At 38.6% G+C, this 19,958-nt stretch overlaps 1 protein-coding gene across 3 annotated transcripts in view; it reads left to right on the forward strand.

Moving 5' to 3' along the window:
* lepr (leptin receptor) overlaps positions 1 to 19,958 on the forward strand; it is a 70,164-nt gene that overhangs the window by 31,017 nt on the left and 19,189 nt on the right. For 2 of the 3 annotated variants that reach the window (XM_041791042.1, XM_041791041.1), the window contains exons 2-8: positions 802 to 857; positions 4,322 to 4,374; positions 5,862 to 6,092; positions 8,912 to 9,038; positions 9,986 to 10,158; positions 15,144 to 15,292; positions 18,410 to 18,551. In XM_041791042.1, the coding sequence (XP_041646976.1) occupies positions 844 to 857; positions 4,322 to 4,374; positions 5,862 to 6,092; positions 8,912 to 9,038; positions 9,986 to 10,158; positions 15,144 to 15,292; positions 18,410 to 18,551 (889 nt within the window). In that variant the 5' untranslated portion in view covers positions 802 to 843. The remainder of the gene's footprint in view (positions 1 to 801; positions 858 to 4,321; positions 4,375 to 5,861; positions 6,093 to 8,911; positions 9,039 to 9,985; positions 10,159 to 15,143; positions 15,293 to 18,409; positions 18,552 to 19,958) is intronic. The other variant, XM_041791043.1, reaches the window with a different exon arrangement.

Genomic DNA, 19,958 nt, shown 5'->3' on the forward strand with positions numbered 1-19,958 from the left:
CATTTGGCAGGCATTTACAGATTGGTTTGCAAGTATTCAACTTATGGTAAACAGTGTAAACGGTTCCTGGCATGGACACCCTCCGCTCATACACTCGAGCTTGTTTGTCTCAGTCTACACGCCGTGTTTATCTCGTCTACCTTATCATTGAATTAATAGATGTGCTCAGCAGCTTGTGGCCAGCTGCACTGTACTAATTTATTGCTCCTCAGCTCTGGTTTTTGCACCAAAACAAGCAGCAGAGGGCTTCATAATGAAAGGAAGTGTCCATCAAAACAAGTGAAATTAGGAAGAAATCAGACAAAAATGTCAAAAAAGGACAAAAGGTTATTTTTTCGAGTAACGAATGAATCAAATCTAGTAGCTTCCTATTGAAATTGTTGGTTGTTTTCATGGGAAATGACTCTTGCATATGCTGATGACCTCTAGAGAAAATAAAGAAGTCATTTCTCTGCATGAAAACTTCCTTTATGCTGAGTGGGAGAATTTTCTTTTCTCATGAATTATCAGCACAGGACAGAGGAAGCTGCTATCAGAGACATCTGCCACTGAAATACTTTGTTTTCCAAGAAATCCTGATTGTTTTTTGTAATGCCACTTGAAGAAAGAATTGCTTATCCTGTCCCTCTTGATCTGCCTTTGCCAAGAATTCACAGTCCTGTTCCCTTAATGTAATATAACCCCCATTTATTCCAATCACGATGCAGGCTCTTGTCTTGCTGGAGTTCAAATTGACCTACCAGCTATGATCTGTGTCCCTGTGTGCCATCACCTCTGAAAATCCTTTTCTTCTTTCCTCAGTGAGATTCATCCAGCCAAATCAAGCCAGGCCATGCACACACTATGACCACAACAATGTAAGTACAGCATCTGTGATTGAGGCAGCATTAGGAAATGTAGCGACAGGCTTTGAAAGCACGGATATTAGGATTGCTTATGGTTGGATGTGTCTACTTCAAACAGGTGAAAAATGATCAGAGTAAAAACACTCCACTAAAACGCCTTAAAGAGGAAAAAAATGAAAATTGTTTTACCTTAGGGGACTGATTTAAAAGAGATTTGTTCCTCTGTGATTATAAATCAACATATCTGACGTTTGATAGTTCTTGCATTATGATAACATTTAATACAGCATAGAAAAACTCTCAGACAGACTTAAAAGTCTAATTCTGTCCTTTGCAGACACAAAACCTTACAGAGAATATGATTTTTAAAGGATTTCAGGGTCAGAGAAAAATGAAGCTGGTGGAGTGGGTGATAACAGCACAGCAGAACAATAAGGTCCTAGTGATCTCAAGGTGATAAAATGCCCTCGTATTTATTAAACTTGAGCTTTAGTGTAGAACATTTTTTTTGTTCAACACAAAACTTGCTTTAATTTCATTTTCAAAGCCTGTGCATGTTAGGAGTTCTACTGGAGTTTTTTTTTACTTATTGTTCAGCCAAAGTTTGCTGCTTGTTTACTTTGGCCTGCATCATGTTTACTTATTTCTTAGGGACAGATTCCTATCGTTGGATAAGAGGGCGTAGGGAGATTGTTGAGAAGAAATACAAGTTTTGGACTACACATTTTCCTGGTGAAATTAAACCCATAAATAAGATTATAAAGTGATGGTATAGTTAAATTAAGTGTATTTATTTTGACAAGAGACCTTAGCTTCCATCTTTGAGTGTTAACCCAAGAACAAAGAAGTTAAAATTGATAGTAAAAATATATTTATGAATGACTTTAAAAATCCAGCTATAGCCAATCCAATGTTGAGTCATCAAAATTTTCTATATTTCAATGATTTATGATACCACATGTTTTAAATGTAACAGTTTTCTTTTTAAAGGTATAATAAGGAAGTTAAGGTTACATGTCCATTTGATTTCACACTTTAGTGCCAGTCTCAGAGAAAAGAAGCTATTCTCGGCACTCTCCCTCACTTCCATCCCTGCCCTTGCGCTCTAACATGAGTGCAGCGGTTTGAAGGACTGATTTCCATTCAACATGTCTGAAGCATGTGTGAGCCTCTGAGTGAAACATAAACAAGCTGAAGAAAGCACCAACCAGTCAGCATGAGTACAGGGTTGAGAAAAGCGAACTCAGGGAGTTTAACTTCATTCTCTTTTGTAGAGAGTCATCATGACTCAACAATGGTGAGGATATATTTGATGTCAGCTATATGAATGCTTAAAATGTTGCATATTATACCCAATAGGGAGGCACGATATTGGATTTTTGTCAATATCTGATATGCCAATATTTACGGATTCCTTTAAGTGGATGCTGATATTTATACAAGGACTGAACAAATCTGAATGCCCCCCCCCCCATTGCAATTGTGATTTAATACGCATTAATTTTAGGTTTCTCATCTTATGTATTGTTGAGCAAACACAAGCAAGAAGTCATTCTATATTAGAACCAGCACAATATAAGTTAAATTAAACTAGGGATGAAAGATTTGACAATATATCTAATTGCGATTTTGGTTCATATAGCAAATTTTATATCAATTTCTATACTCAGGGGGTGATTATTTTTTATGTTATTCTTTTTTTGATTAAGAAAGTCATACACATGAACAGGAAAATAATTTGATTTTCATAAACTATTCTAAAAATAGACACTTGAATGTATGCATAATGTGTAGAGCAAAAAATCTGCTGCAAAAAAATTGTATCAAACTGTCATATTGTGATTTAATCTAATATGCGATAAATTGCCTAGCCTTAATTGATACTAAATTTGTATCTCAGTTCCAAAATTTCAGGTTTTAAACACACTCTAAAGTTTAAGGAATGAGGACAAAGAAAAGAGCAAAGAAAAAGATTTCAACTGATGTAGGTCTTTTGGTCCGGCCTAAAACTACATGAAATTACTCCTACATACAGGCAACAATTACCTACAAAATATGGCTTGTAAAAATCAGTAGAAATTTTTTGATGTGCAGATACAATAATTCACTTTTTAAGCCAATATCTGTGGAAACTGATAGCACATCAATAGTATTGTTCACCCTTAATACCCAACCCCATGACTGACTGGTGACCAGCCTGGAGTGTACCCTGCCTCTCGCAGAGTGACAGCTGGAATTGCTTCCAGGAGATGAAAGACTCTGCTACAAGCATGATGCACTATAAGATTGTATTTAACAGGTCTAAATATTGTCTGATTTTTTTTTTAGTGTAACACAGAAGTTTGAAATGTTGGTTTTGTGACAACCCTAAGCGGGCAGGGGCTTTTTAAATCACTGCATATACTTTAAAATAGATGTAATACCAAGATCCACCTTTCTGTGACTTACAGTCCAGGGAACAGTAAGGACATGATCATAATGTAGAGCAATGATGGAAATTATTCTACATTACAGGTCTGTGGGGGCAGTGAGATAAAAAATAGTTTCTCAAGGATAAACAAAGCAGGTGCATGGGCATAAGTAGACCCTACTTGGAGCTAGTAAGCTAAAAAGCCGTTAACACAAACTACTAGGTCAGCATTATGTGTCACAATGTCACAGTGTATAGGCTTTCTACCAGATGAGTCATTTACAACAAGAAGTCGATCAGTCAGTCGGTCAGTTCTTCCTCCAGACTGTATTACTCTCTGAAATTCCAACCGTCTTTCTATGGGATTCCTCCCACTCCACTGTTGTCACAGTAGTTATTTTGCAATCATATAGTAAGTGACAGTATTTCATTACTATCTGTCTTTGTCCATGGGTGATTGCATCACGCATCCATGCCTAGCCTAGCCCGCCGTTTCCTTTTTAATCTCATGGCCCATTGGCTGTTTTTAAAGAAATTTCTCTGGAACATTAATGATAATGATTTGAGATAGCTGTTTAACTGCTGACTTTTAATATTAAATAAACAAACAAGCAAAGTGTGCTACTCTTGTGGTGCAAAAACCTTTGTCCAACGATGATAAAGATCAGTACTTACATTTTTAAAGCTCTTTGATTTTGATTCTGTCCAAGAAAATCCCCCCTTTTTGATGATCTGGATGGATTAATGTTGATTTGTAATTATCATAGAGGATTGTTTAATCTTGAATTGCTCCTAACAGACAAACAAAGGGGAAGCACTGCATATCAGAGCGTAAGAGTAAGGGACTGGGTGTGTGCCCCCTTTGAATCTTCTTGCAGGTGTACCATTTTGAAGTGTATAAAGGTTCTACTTTTACTGTAATCCAACTATACTTCTGTTGATGTGTCTCTTAGTTTTCAAACAATTTTCCCTTTTCTAAAGTTTTTGTTTTGTCTTTATACAGCTGCAATCTCAAGTTTTTCTTCTCACTTTCCATCTCTCCAATTCTTCTGTCATCTCTCTGCAGGGCTGGGCCTGTGATGTTTACAGTCCTGATACTTGTTGACCTGCTGTCCCACGGTGAGTTCCAACTGCAACACAAAAGTTTACATGAGGTCTTTTTATTGCAAGGCTAAAGATGAAACAGACAGCTTTTAAAGGCATGATCTACGGTATTATAAAGTTTCCCTCATAGATCTAGATCCTTGGTTCCCAACCTGGGGTCCGGGACCCCCCATGGGGGGGCGCCAGAGATCTTAGGGGGGGCGCGAGGCTTTGTCTGCTCTGAGGCTGCCAAAAATAGGTTTGCAAATATTGACTAAAACCATGATAAAGCAGTTATAAAGTAGTTCATACAAAGGTCTTTTGTTAAGAAAAGTATGCATGGACCTTTTTTAGGGTTTTATCAGTGGAACAATTAAAATCTATGTTGATCTTTGGCAGCAATGTGTCACTTTTTTCTCTCTCTTGGGGCCTAGGGGGGGCTCCGCTTTTCTGAGGAGCATGTAGGGGGGGCTCCAAGGAAAAATGGTTGGGAAACACTGATCTAGATGACTGTCCCTAAATCCTTGAAAAATGTGCATATTCCCCTATTATAGATAAGGTTATAGGTAATGTTAATTTCAGCTTTGAAGGGAATCTTCTATTTTTAGAAGCACTGAGAGTCTAATAAAGGGATTCTGATCATGATGTGGAAGCCCACAGATCACATCAGCCTCACATCACTGATGACACTAGACTTTATAAGATGTATAGTTTGATGGTCAACAGATTTCCCCTGTGTGACTTCTGTGGGGAGTACAGCAAAAATGAAGACCGGTATACTCTCCTTTGACACTGCGAGTATATCACACACTATCTAATGACCGCCACCTGGGCTTAATCAATAGAGTGTCAGGCTTGAGCCTCAAGATCTTTGTCTTACTATGAGACAAATAAAGTCTTTCTTGAAATACAGGCATATTACATGCCTTGGAGAAGAGTAAAGTTTATGTCAGCTGATTTTCCTGTTGATTAAAGAGAAATTTACCAACTAGTCGATGCACAATAAGATAAGAATTAGTTGTGATCTTTGCTGCATAAAACATTTTGATTTTTATTGTACTTGAGGAAGCCTACTCATCCAGATGATTTATTTCTTTCAAAATAAAAGCATTTTTAAGTCCAGAAAGGAAAAATTACCCCAAACATCAAACAGTAAAGAAGACAAAATAAAAGCACAATAATGGCCATTACGGGAAGCAGGAAAAACAGTAATTTTTAACAAATAATTAGTATCTTTGTGACACTTTTTATTGGATTAAAATCTGTAAAAAACACTGATAAATTGAAAGGATGACCAATAGCACTGATCTGTGTGGGAAATAAAAGATTAAAATCATGATTAATTAGTTTAACTGACTTGTGAATCTAGGGCTGACTAGTCTACCAATATTGTTCTATAAATAGAAACTAAAAAACATCCATACCTAAATAAAAAAGAAGTGACCTGTTGTATTAAATAGACAGTATGTTTAATTGTCCTCTCCACGTGTGAAACCTGAGGTAACCTCCCTCCTCTCTTTTAGCAGGAGTTCAGTGTTTAGGGTCCGATGAGGGATCCTCTCTCCGCTCAGGTGTCCTGGACCTCCCATGGCAGGATGAGTTGTGCTGTGACTCAACTGCAGCCCACCTCAATGTGGAGGAAGGGGACACCCATGCACCTGAGACAAACCGCTCTGAATCGAACTTCCCACGGGATCATCGCTGCAACTTCAGGAGCCTGTCAAGTGGAACACAACCTCATGAGCCCTCTGCTGGTAAGAGTTAATTTACCAGAATTTGTAAGTTTCAAGGAGTAACTTCAACAAACTTTGGGAAATATTTCATCCATTATCTAGACCCTTATCCCATTTGTAAAACTCATTTTGAAAGGAGCAAAAATGTCCATCACATCTAAAGTACACTAAAGAAAGTTAATTCTAATTCAAAGTTAATTGATTGCCTAGTGGTGAGGTGGTGCCCCATGTGCAGAGGCTATAGTCCTCTAGGTATACAGCAGGGGTTCAAGTCCAGCTTGCTGCTCCTTTCTTATAAGTCATTCATAACACTTTCCCTGATTTCCTGCCCCATCTACTTTCCTATGAAGCTCTGGAGTGCTGTGCATTGTGCATCTTTAAGAAGAGCCTTATGAGCTGCAGAGTTGTTTCCCTGCACATCTGTTTGTTGAGTTATAGATCCACCTGGGTTTCCCCAGAATCTTTCAAAGGCACTAGTACGTCTTCTGTCCCACTGTGCTCTGTAAAACCAGCTCAGCTCCAAACACCAAATTGATAGGATTTTAAAATAAAACCCATCCTGTTGGTACAGTATGCAATGTTTCTCCAACTCCGTAAGCCGCCAGTACCTTTCCTAGTTTCCTAGATTGAAAGTGTTGCTCTAAAAAGTCTCTCCCAGGCTTTTCTTGATACTTTTCTTTCAATAAAGAAACCAGTAAAGTTAATTTCTTCTTCTCCTACAGCATACTAAAGGAACATCTATGTAAAGAACAGATTTAACAAACAAAAAAACAAAAAAAACAAAAAAAACACTGAAGCACTAGAAATCTTAATATAAAAGTCTACATAAATTATTTAACTTGAACTTCTAATTCTGATGTGCTTGCTAGTCTCAGAATCACTGGACCTGCCCAATGCCCAATCAGACCACACTAAATTCTAATGTGCTTGGCAAGGCCATCTGAATTATGTCAAATAATACACCTATTAGGTCAAGCTTAAAATCTGATTGGTCACTTGAAAATCCAAAGGCCTCACTGGAGATATTTTCAACCTAGAGACAACAGAAGGACAAAATTTAATAGGATATAAAGCTGGAAGCAGCATAACTGAGGGAGAGAGTTGTTAGACAGTCAGGATAATTATGTAATAGTAAAAACATCCGCATTAAACATAGTGCATTGACAAAAAATGTATTGGATTAAAAAATACAAGGATGTGATCCTTACAGTGTTAAGACAAGCAGAGTAGGACTCCTGCTGGCCCTGACAGCCCACCACTGCTGTCAAGTAAAGGCATTAAAAAAAAAACAAAATAATCTTTACAAAAGCATCACGGCTGCACAACTGTTTGCAAAACAGCATTGAAGAGATCCACTTGTCATGAGGAGCAACAGGATACCTGTATGATGTGTCTTAGACCAGGGCTAGTGTGACAGAGAGAAATCAAACTGATAAAGATGCCCCTAAAGATCAGCCTGACAGGCTCATTACACTTTAATGGCTTTTCATCTCCCGTCCCTCCCGGCTCCTTGTCCTGATGGCCCCTGATCAATTCACAAGATAGTCTGACTCACAGGGATCCCCCTCTTATCAGTCAGCACAACAGAATCTTCTGACGTCTTCTGTGTAGGAAATCATTCAGCTCCTCTGCTGTCTACCTAGAACAGAGAGTAGGATGGTTGATGAGATTATTAACAGGGGCCAGTTCAAGTGAGTCATAATTATAAAATGCTCTCTAGAAATTGTCAGTGTGGAGGTGAGACAACGCAAGGGAGGTGAGGAGGATTTGTTTGTTTGCATCGATCTGTGAGACGCTGTGATGCATTGAAATCAATGGGGGTTAGCCAAGACCTTTCAGTGTTTGATCTAAACAAAGATAATTAAACAAAGAATCTAAAGGCTTCCAGTGGGTCTCCTGACTCCTTTATGAGACTTTTGATGTCCCAAAAGTCTGACAGAGGGACTCTTTCCGACATTAGGTCCTCTTATTTAAAATTAGTTATGATAGACTTATTGAAAATTACAGTTTTGTAGTTTTTCATCATATTTACTCTCTCAGACAGGAAGCTAATATCTTTTTTTTTTTTTTTGTTTTGTCAGTTTGCCAATTGAGTTTTGACGACATAATGGTAGATGGTTTCAGGTGTGTGGCCACTTCCTATTTGAGATGTCCTGCCCTTTTTTACACACTGTTCACCTAATAAAGGTCTTGTACTGAAACACTGTAAATAAATTACCCTTTTTTTGCAAGTTGGACAGAGTGCAGGGGTTTCCTTTGAATTGTTTGGATTTGTAACTCTCCAACTCACCTGTTTTAAGAAACAGATGTGAGAAGCAGTTTTTCCAGACTATGAAGCTTAGCATTTGTTCATGCTGGACAAGGATGTCATTCGCCCAGCCGATCCTGATTATCGCTTCCCAGCTCCCACAGCCAATCACAGCTCTTTCTCTCAATGCAGCTGTGTTTTTAAATATATGAAATACTTCTCGCTAATCCCTGTTTGCATTAATGCTGCTGAATCATACTGCTGCTACTGGCAAAGCTTAACCTCCTCTACCCCAGCCTCCTCATTTATAGCATAAAGCTATGCTACTATGGATTAATTGCTTTTGAACAAATGTTATCATATTCATTATGCATTGTCATAAATGTATCTTTCCATATGGGGATTTCTAGCCATGTGCTCCCTGGAAAGTTAAAGCATCCTGCTTCACTAACCCAGGGAGCATCAAGTTTGATCAGTTTAGTGTCCTAGCGGTTGTTTAATGTCCATCTGTTTTCCCAGAAAGCCTCATTAGGAGGTCACTGTCATGTGGTGGTGAATGTGCTGCTAACATGTTATTCTCATTCCTCGTCAGGCACCTGTTTTGACGTACTGTGCAGAATTGAACACTGGGAAAATTTAACTTGTGATCTTCAGTCTCACGGTCCGCCCTCAACCACAGTGGAATTGAGTCTAATGGCAGTTAGCTTACAGCATCTGTTGTGAGTATCAAGCAGCCCCTTTGCTATGATTATTTTGTAGTTTCTTCCTTTTACTGTTTTCCAGCATGTGAAGGAGTCCTTCTGTGTGTATCTGTGTTTGATCTGAACCCTTCCCGACCGCCCAGTGGGGGGTTGAGCAGAGAGGGGAAGCTGTGTGATATCACTCTGGCTCCAGGCTGTTATTGTAGTGAAAATAAAGAGACCAGGTCAGCGCTGATCAAACACAGTCACTAGATAAGAAATGCTATGCAGACTCTGGAGAGCTTAAGGGTTGGACAAATATCTGATTTCTTTTACCTACAAAAAAAACAATTCTCCTTTCTGAGATCAGTTTATCGTCTATGCTAAAATATATCAATTTATATCTCTCAAGTTGACTGAATTTACATTTAATTGCAATTTTTTTTGTATTTTGTATCTGCCAATTATAATTATTAATTTTATAAAAAAACAAAAGAACTTATAACATTTTCTTTACCTCGTGGCAATCAACTGTGCTTGAAATAGTTACACTTTTTTTTTTCATTTAATATTTTTAAATACAACCTTAAATCCAAAAAAGTTTGGGTTCTGTGTGAAATGTTAATAAAAACTGGTTACAATTATTTGCAAATCTTATAAACCCATATTTTATTCACAATAGGTCATAAACAACATTTCAAAAAAGTACTTTTTTAAGATGCGTTGCTTCCATTAAATTCTAAATGAGCTAATAATTTCCAGGAAATTGTAAAATTTCTCACTTTTAATGTCTGGTATGTTGTTTATATTCCATTTTTTAATAAAATATGGGTTTATGAGAGTTGCAATTATTGTATTCTGTTTTTGTTTACATTTTAAAGTGCCCCAGCTTTTTTGTAATTTGTGTTGTCAGAAGTCATGTGTTTTTACTACACTTTATCATCCATTTAAAAGACAAGTAGACTGAAGTATCTCTTTGTTTTCAGGTCTGAAAAAGATGGAAAAACTGCCTCTAATAACAATGTAGTTTGTACAGCAGAGGATTCCTTCACTTGTTCGCTGGCTATCGATGCTACAACAAGCTTTGTTGCCATGCTAAGTGCTAGCATCTCAGGCACTGTTGCACCCTCTGTTCTACTTCGGATTCCTGCTCGCCCTGGTAAGATCAAATCTCTCTTTTGTCTCTTTTTGGTTTATTTGCAATATAATTGTTTTCTCCCAGGTTTAAAATGTACAGTTTATATAAAACTATGAGGACATTTTACAAAAAGAAAAATACAGTTTATAAAATTGCAAATTAACAAATAGCAAAACTGCTGAGATGTCCACACAGCAGGGGTCTACTGTTGTTATGACTGGGGGTGTAACTTCTAGTGAAAAAGCACATTTCTTTCAGTGACTTACTAAGTGTCTTTGCCCTGACATTTTTTTTTTTCTGATTTGATTTATTTATCTCGAACGTACAACAACAAAAAGAAAAATATATTGCTCGGTGTAGTTGTGTCAACTTGCCAGTCCAATTTCATACACATAACTAAAAATATACATATGTACATATATATATACACGTACACATATATACATTTATACATATCTACATACATATATACACACATATGCACACCCCACATTGTTCGAGAAGGGGCAGAAGAAGCTCAGTGCTTATCTTGTCCTGCCCCTACCTTACATTACCTTATCAATTAACAAAAGTGTTTTTGATACATGAGCAGTAACCTATATTCTTACCTGTAAAAATGCAACATAAGCAGTAAATATATACACATAGCCTACCTTTACACACGCACACCAAAAAATACACATATACTGTATATAGATGCACACGTGCATCTATACTTACCTATATACCTACACATACAATCTAGAAGAGCAAAAGTACAAGTCTATACTTGCTCCACTTCAATTCATGTTACTTCATGATGAGATCTTGGTATTTGAAAGAAATGCATCCTCAATTGAGTACGAATAGCTTCAATTTTAAAACCAAGCATTAAGCTAACTGTAATTATAATATAAAAAGGAAACCAGGCATATTAATTATACTTCATTATAATGTCCAAATCATTTCAAATGTCAGTGTTTCAACCAAGTAAGTCTTCATCAGGGCTCACGAACTAACATTTGTGGTGTGGTCCCACCTTTATAAAAGCCACAACCAATAACATAAATATTATAATAAGCTGAAATTAGAATTTTAAAAGTGTGTAGGAAAGTGGCAAACAGAGGGTTCCTTTCGGGAGCTTTAAGTAAGAATTTACAATTCATAAATTCTTGGTTAAGTATCAGTTATTTCCTGTTTTATAGTAGTACTGACAAAAAATCCAGATCTGTTTGATAATTTAAAGCTTTTTAGTGTTAAGTGTAAGGTGCAAGTATCACTTCACTAATCTATGACTCACTTTCACAATGTATGAAGTGCCTAAACAGCAAGTTTCCAGCATTCCTTGTTTTTTCAAAGCTGCTCAGTTACTGGCATTTGATCCCTTATAATAAATTCAACCATGAATGGAGATGATGCAGAGCTCCTTAATGTTTAAAACACCTACGCTTTTCAGGCATCCATTTCAAACTAGATGAATCTGGACGAGTAAGGACTTTCTCCTCTGTTGTGATTGGCTAATGCGTTTGGAATAGCAGAGAGTGGCTGAGCCGTGACCTTGTCCTCTGTGCGAGTGTGTTTGCATCCATTCTCTGAGATATCTCCAGTGACAGAGAAGGACTTTCATGGTCTAACCAAGCTTTTTAGATGAACTGGCAGAGCAGGACAGTGACTGAGGAGTTTGCAGAAATTATCAGCTGGATGTTCCAGTAGACAATGGCAGTCCAGGATGCTGTTGTAATTCATGGGAAAACTCCTTCAGCCCTCAGTCTGAGTGTGGTGTGGACAGGGAGCATGCTGCACAATTCAGTGCATCATGTTTGGATTCTGTGGGACACGTTTAATAAACAAAATACAGTCAACAATAAAAAATGCCTCACATTGCTATACAAAGACCAGCTATACAGAAAGAATTAGATAAATCAATGAATTTATTTTGCATTTCATTGAAACTGCACTAAATTCTTTTTTTATTCCAAATTTTGGAATGGGATAAACTGGAGCACCCACCCAGAGAAAACCCACTTAGACAAAGCAGGGTCTTGACACACAGAAACGAGCTTAGGGAGGTATCTCTGCCACAACTTCACCAGCCTCCAAGGTGCATGAAGGATGAAAAAGTCTTGAAGAAAACAGGAACTTCAGCCTGCTCCAGCCTCGTCTGCTGCTTGAATTTTCGGCAGCATTTTGGAGTGATGATCTTCTTAAAACACCTCGAAGGAGAGATCGCCTCACCCAGATGTTGCTTTAGCTCCTCTAAAACTCTATGGTGATGATCGGCATGTAACTTTTCCTGCTTCTTTTGCTGTTGAAAGTCTCTGTAGCTCATTCTGCAGGACAGAAACGTTGGCCCCTGGTGGGCCTCAAGCCTGGATGTGAGCTCAAGGCTTCTGGTGGCCTTTTCTTTGAGCTCATCCTTTAAGTTTTCCAGCTGCTCGCTGTTGAAATTGTCTCTGGTGGAGGCTTCCTCTTTAAGTTTTTTAACCTCCTGCTCCAGCGAGGATTTCTCCTGTGTTAAATTGTCAATCAGGATCTTGTTGTCGTTGGTGATCTTCAGATACCGACGTCTGATTTCGACCAGTTGTCTCTGAAGGTTGTCAGCCCTCAATGCATGGCGATGACTTTCCCTTTTGCTCATCTCCAATGCATCCTGCAGCTTTACATAGGCCTCCATCAGCATGTTGTAACTGTTGGTCAACTCAAAATGCTGACGTTGGACTTCCTCCAGTTGTCTCTGGAGTTCGTCAGGCCTCAACATGTGAAGATATTTCTTTTCAGCCATCTGTAAAGCCCTTTCTCTGTATGCAGTGGCGCACATTAGGAGCTGCACCTCCTTCTCCAGGGAGTCACTGCTGGCTGTCAGACCTTCGACCACTACTTTCTTATTGTGGTTCATCACCTCTAACTCCCTCTGGAAGCCATCAGCCTTCGACATTTGGAGGTCCCGTTCATTTTGGGCCTCTTCCAATGCCTTTTGCAGCGCTGTATTGGCCTCCTCTTGGGCTTTTAGTGTGGAGGCAGTCTCACAGTCTTCTTCTGCTGTCAGACGTCTGTTCAATGTGTCCCTGCTTGAAGCCTCCTCTTTAAGAACCTTAATCTCTAGCTCCAAAGACTCTTTTTCAGCAGTGAGCTGTTTGACAAGCAACTTGTCCTCATTGGCCGTCTCTTCTTGTTTAGTCAGAAGGCTGCTGGCCTGCAACAGACTGTCCTTTTCCAAATTGGACTTCTCCAACACTTTCTGCAGCTCTACGTTGGCCTCCTCGAGACTTTTAAGTTTGGAGGCCATCTCCAGGCTGTTGTCCTTTATGTTCGTCAGCTCTTTCTTTAAGCAGACAATCTCAGTGGTGGTCTTGACGTTGTAGCTGAATGTGTCTTCTTTGTATGACGTTAATTTCTCCACCAGATTTTCTTTGTCAGCTCTGAAAGCGGTGGTTTCTGGGAGTCCTCCAAAGCCTTCTGCAGCAGCGCAATGGCTTCTTCCTGGGTTTGAATTTTTGAGAGGAGCTCTTGGTTTGTTTTAGTGAGTTCCTCCAGACGATTCTACAAGGCCATTGTCTGCTTGGCTGCCTGGATGCCACTGCTGAAGGTTTTCGTCTAATTTTCCTTCAGAGCTTCAATTTCAGCTCTGAGAGTTTTTTCTAATTTAGGGTCGCATGAGGGTGTATTTGTTGAAGGGTCCCTGCGCCGCGTTTCTTAGATTTCTCTCCTTTCTCAGCTGAGTTTTCACTTCTTCCAGTTCATCTCTAAAACCTGCTCTCGCCTGTCATGCAGGTGGATGTCTTTGGTTTTGTTGTACTGTAAGCAGTGATAGCAGTGGCTACTGAAGCGATAGCAGTGGCTGCCTATTGTGTAGAGATGAACTCTGATGCAAGTATAGCTTTGCAAAAGTTTTACCGTAACTGGCCTGTTACTTATCTCCAAGTTAGCAGCCGTGGATAATTTATCCCATCTGTGCTGCACTTAGCCTTAAAGGGACAAAATACTCTTAAGAGCCAACTCTGTAAGACTACTACATTGTATGTCACTTCTTATGAACATTCATTGTCCTGTTATGATTATATAAAGGGGGTCATCAACACTTTCTTCTCCTCAATGACAAGTTCAAATTACCCTTTAATGAGAGAGTAAAAGGCCCATCTTTCCTCTGATGTGAGAGCCGTCTGGAAAACAAATATTTGAGCTATTACTCATAATGTTGAGTAATCTCTTCCCCCACAGCAGACATCTTTGTGGTTTTATGTTAACCTACGAGACTCAGATATCTCTTTCTGTAACTGTCATGATTGATTGATTTTTTTTACCCGTACTGCTACGCCTGTCTCCTTTATTAAGTGACAGAAATGACATGCTTTAATTTACACCTTTGAATGCACCGGATATCATCAATCAGTCTTAATGTTAAACCTGATATGTTGCATGATTATTCTTTTTTCAGCTGACTGATAGTCAAAATGCTCAGCCAAGACCAAAAAAGAAAGTAAATCTGAAGTATATGCAGTGCAGACAAATTCAGTTATACTTGCTCAATAATTTTCATCTTCTCCACGCTCAAGATGCTTTAGATTTATTTATCTAATATTGATAATCCAGGCATAGGGACTGGGGTAGTATTGATCTTTGTTCTCTGAAGGTAAGAGTTATTACAGCTTAAGCCACCTTAAGGTGTACAGAGCACACAGTTTCCCCCATTGACAGCAAATAAACATCCCAGGTTTAAATACTAAGACCATATATATATATATATATATGTATATATATATATATATATATATATATGTATATACTGTATATGGAATGATGAGTGTCCTTTACACCAATAGAAACTTAATTATTCATATGGCAAGTATGATACTGGACTTCAACATACAGGTTGTTAAAGGATTTCATCAGCTCTGGTTAAATGTCACTTGATGATAAAGCGGGATTAAAAGGGATTTATAATAGATCACTGTATGACTATTCTGCTATAGAAAATGTATATTAACCATGTGTATTTATTTTTGTGATTATCTCCTCTTCTTCTGCAGTGAAACCAAGTCCTCCAGTCAACCTGTCTCACACTCAGACCATTGAGGCAGAGCTGATTTTACACTGGGAAGACCCATCAGACTTTGTCACTGGCCCACTGAGATACGAGGTCCGATACTCATCCAGCACCCATCATCCAACCTGGAAGGTAACACTCAACACCGGTCAAAAGTTTTAAACATGCCTTCTTTATCTGCTGTGAGACCTGGGATCAAAATTAGGTGCCAGTTTAAGATACATTACACTTTATAGAGAGGTTGTAAATTTTAGTAGTTAAATAATATTGTTAATCGTATGGTTTCTTCTGCAACAAAAAAACACAAGGGATTCAAGGCAGCTGTAAATCTTTGAGGGCTCTGTGTCTGTGGGGCACCTGAAGCCTCTTGTTTATGTCTCAGGTTAGCAGGCTGCTGTCCTCAAAGCTAGCAGTCTGGGTTCAATTCTGGCCTGTGGCTACTTTCCAGTATGTCATTCCTTATTCTCTCACTCACTCCGGTTTCTGATTCTATAGATTGTTTGCAGTCACATGATCCGATGACTCACAAATGCCAAATGGGGGTACAGCCTTTGAAAATGAGGAAAGTTAGTACTTTAAAGCTCTTAATGGACCTGTGCACTACAGTTATCATCAGAAGAATTCTGCATACATTGAATACAATCCTTTACCTTTATAGAAAATATTTTTTCACATTTTAACTGATTTACCTGGCGTGGAGGTGATCAATATCAGAAAATTACTGTCCTGTAGACCTCCAAGCATCATCTAGTCAGCTGAAGGGAGACAAGGGTCTTTAGCAGTCTTGTACTGAGCTAGCTGAGCCCATTTAACATATAAAACATTCCTCATTAGTCACAAACGTGCTTTTAATTGAAACAGTCATAGACTATCAACTAAAAAAACATGGGTTAAGAGTAGTGCTGTAACTCGATTAAAAAAATGAATCAAGTTAATCACATCACTACACTGTGATTAATCATGATTAATCACAGTATTACAATGTTACAACCTCATTTAGCAGACGCTTTTATCCAAAGCGACATACATTCGAGAGCAAGAACAACAAAAGCAAAGTTCTAGACAAGAAGGAACAACATCAGTAAGTGCCACAAAGTGCTTCAGGTCCAGTTGGACTCAGGTGCTGCCATGCAGTGTTAAAGGCAAAGCACATGATATATACAAGGTTTTTTCATATATATATATAAACGTCAACAATGAAACAACCAAAATGTGAGCTCTCTCATCATCACCATCCATTAAATTGTCTTCACCACAACTAATGACCAAAGTACTGAGTGCTGGATCAGTCACAAGGAGCTGGGCAAAAACAAATCACAGAAGTAGAGCAGGACAGTGCGAGCCAACTGTAGTTGGGAGACTCATTCCATCACTGGGGACAACAGTGGAGAATAGTCTAGCTGAAGGCATAGTGTTCTCCAAAGAGCTAATCACAGCATTTTTAAAATCATTTAAGTATATTTTTTGTTTTTTTTAAAGGTTGTTATTGTCAGTGTTTTTTTTTGTATTCTTAATTCTATATACAGCACATTGAAAGTGCTGATCTGAGTCCTTATCCATACCACTAGCCATACTTTATATAGTTTGGTGGAAAGACAAAATAAGGGCAAATATTTAAACTACAAGGCATCAGCTGAGTAAACATGGGTAAGATCAGAGTTTAATATGCTAAACCATGACAAATCTTTACTGAACCAAAACAGACTGCTTTGTGGAAATGAACCATACACAAGCATTGTGTGCCACCGTTCGTCCAGGCTTTAGACTGAAACTTTGAAACTGAAACTGAAGTTCCTCCCTGCTGTCATTTCCCAGTGAGCTTTAAAAAAATACTGAACGTGTCACTACTTTAAGGACTGGAAAGTAGAGTAAGAATGATTTTATTTTACACTTTGAATGCTTGGCATAGTCATAAGGAGCACAAAACATGGCCTTTTTGATGGCATTTGTCTTTGTTGAAATCACTTCTTGCCCCCCATCTGGAGTCCTTTGCTGCTGCAGAATGTTATCTGCAAAGAACCTGTTCACAGGTTTTCTGAATCCCCCCCAAATAAACCCCCCAAAATTAAATGAAAATAAAAATCTTCGTAACAGGTTCTGAGTCCATTTATGGCTTTGTTTGTGCTGGTGGCTCCCTCCTAACCCTAACCCTGTAGCAGCTCTCACTGTTGCTAGAAAGTTTGCTCACGGGAAATTTGCTTCTCTTTGTAGCGAGCACTAGATTTTTTTCTATCTGTATGCTGCGGCCTGGGTTCAGGTCCAGCCTGTGGCTCCTTTCCTGCATGTTTCTGATTCTATCCACTGCCCTTCTGTATAAATAAAGGCATTAAAAGCCCAAAATATCTTTAAAAAAGGCAAGAATGCCCTCAAATCAGATGCTTATTTCCCCTGATCTTGGTGTTAAAGAATATGTTGTAGGATGGTTGACAATTCAAGCATGTTAAGCCCCACTTGTGCTTTAAGTCACACACATACTTTCTGTGTTTGCCCTTCTCTGCAGCTGGCTAAGCAATAATTTCCACTGACCAGACATTATGTTTATTTAGTGTGACTTGTTCACATTCAGTGGGGGTTTAAAAGCCTCATACAACCTCATACGGTGTACTTAGCATTCAACAGTACACTCAGTGTCCAGCAGTGGATCAGAAGCTCCATGATTCACCCAGGGACCAGACTTTGGACTTACTGTTAAAAACTCCTATAGATGAATGAATAAAATATGGTTTCTCTGAGACAGAAATGTTTATGCATACAGCCCAGAGCCAAACTTTACCTCAGATTGTTCCATAAATGAACTGCATACAGCTCCCTTTATCTTTGGACTCTTGTTTAGGATAGGGCAAAACTTTAAAAGAGTGAAAAATGGGAAGTTAAATAAATAGAGGATGGCTTTTTGGGGATGGCAAACATACAAAACATGTTTTACTTTCAATTGTAGTCCTCTTCTGCAGTTGTTATTGGTAATGTAAGGCTACAAGCTGAATTTTTTTAGTGTGACACATTGGAAGAACATTTTGACATAAATAACTGGTGTCTAGACACTTTGTCATGTTCTGGCTGTGTTCTGTGAACAGTTACACTTAATGAAACATGAAACGTGAACCACAATCATGTTGTGATGACTAATGTGATGAAGTCATCACTGTGATATGGAAACACACCCCACTATCCTGAGGTCAGCTGGATGTATTAGTGTGTGCTGACTCTCTCTCTCTATCTCTCTCTCTCTGCCTTTGCTGTGTTGTCCAGGTGTTGTCTGTACCTGGAGAGCCCTGGTTGTCTCTGGACCTGAAGCCCAGACTGAATTACAGCATCCAAGTTCGCTGCTCCAGCCTGAACATACCTCCTTTGTGGAGCAACTGGAGTGAACCTCACTACATTTACCTGGACAGTAAGAAATGAACCGTCTTCTGTTTGGATAGAAACATGAGAAATAAGAGGCGTAAAAGAGCAATTTTGGTTTTCAAATTTTGTGCTGTGCTTCTTAATTTAGGATAAAATAAAGATCATGTTATGCCAGTGAGATGGACGTAAGTTTGGGAAAGACTATAAAAAACTGTCGTGGTAAAAAGTGGCAAATATGACAATCTGTAATAAGTGAGGAAATTGGACATACGTGCCAAAAAAGAAGTGGAATAAATTAGTGTAAAGAGGCAAAAAAGGGCAAAAAACAGCCAAAAGGGGTTAGAAATGGCAAAAAGAAGTTGCACAATGGGCAGAAAAGTGTAGAAAAGTGGTTGAAAAGTAGCACAAATAAATAGTTACAACATCAGAACCCCATAACAGTTTTACACACTTGGGAGGTCAAACTGGACTCAGGTCCAAAATTAGGTAACTGTTAGCCAGGATGCTAGCACCAATTCTACACATGCATTGATACCAGCAATAAATCACAACCGGGCAGTGCCCATTCTCTTGGCTTTTCAAGGGTGCAGCCAATTCTGTGGGCAGGCCTGCTAATAGTTAAAGTAAAACCAAACTTCATCTGCCTTTGTGAGAGCCACAAGATAGACGGTGAGCTCTAGTGCCTAGTCTAGTGCACAAGAGAAAATGTCCTCCTGTTTTATGAAACTGCTCATTTAGAATTTAGATGAATTCTCCTTATTAAACTACAGGTTTTTCAGGGTGTTTCAATGAAACAATCCCTGACAAAGTGTTTGACATTACTGAAAACATTCTTCTCAAGTTAACTATGTTAGGTCCTAAGAAATCACTTTGAGTGATAAGGAATTAGGAGGGAATATTCTGAATTTTAAATATTTGTTGTTACCAATAACTAGCTTTTTATGCTATCATTTACCATTGCAATAATGAGCAGATAATACCCTGCACCCGTAGAAAGCATCCTAAACTAAGCCTATGAACATAGGTACCACATGATGTTAGCATTGTCACTGTTAACTAGTAGGCATGCTGTTGTCTGCATTGAGCTCAAACCCAGAGCTTTGCATAAATCTAGTCTCACAGAGCATTCATGGCTGTTTTATTTGCTTCATTATTTTATCACATTAAGAATAAAAACTGTTAGTTTGGCTGCAGGATTGATTGCAGCAAATACAAAGGACATCTTTGCCAAATTGCCAAGGGAACTATGAACATCACTGGAGACCTAAAGGACTGAAGAGCTTTTTCATTTATAGCTTTCATTGTTTTGTAACTAAAAGGTCCTATATCAGGGAAGGAAGTTATATAATTCACTGCAATGCAGTGAACAGGCAAGCTCACATTCAGAGTGTTCCTCTTGCAAGTAAATGGTAATTTTCCCTCAGAGGTGAAGTACACAAGGATTCACCACTGA

This window comes from Cheilinus undulatus, linkage group 7, assembly GCF_018320785.1.
Source record: "Cheilinus undulatus linkage group 7, ASM1832078v1, whole genome shotgun sequence".
Classification (NCBI taxonomy): Eukaryota; Metazoa; Chordata; class Actinopteri; order Labriformes; family Labridae; genus Cheilinus; species Cheilinus undulatus.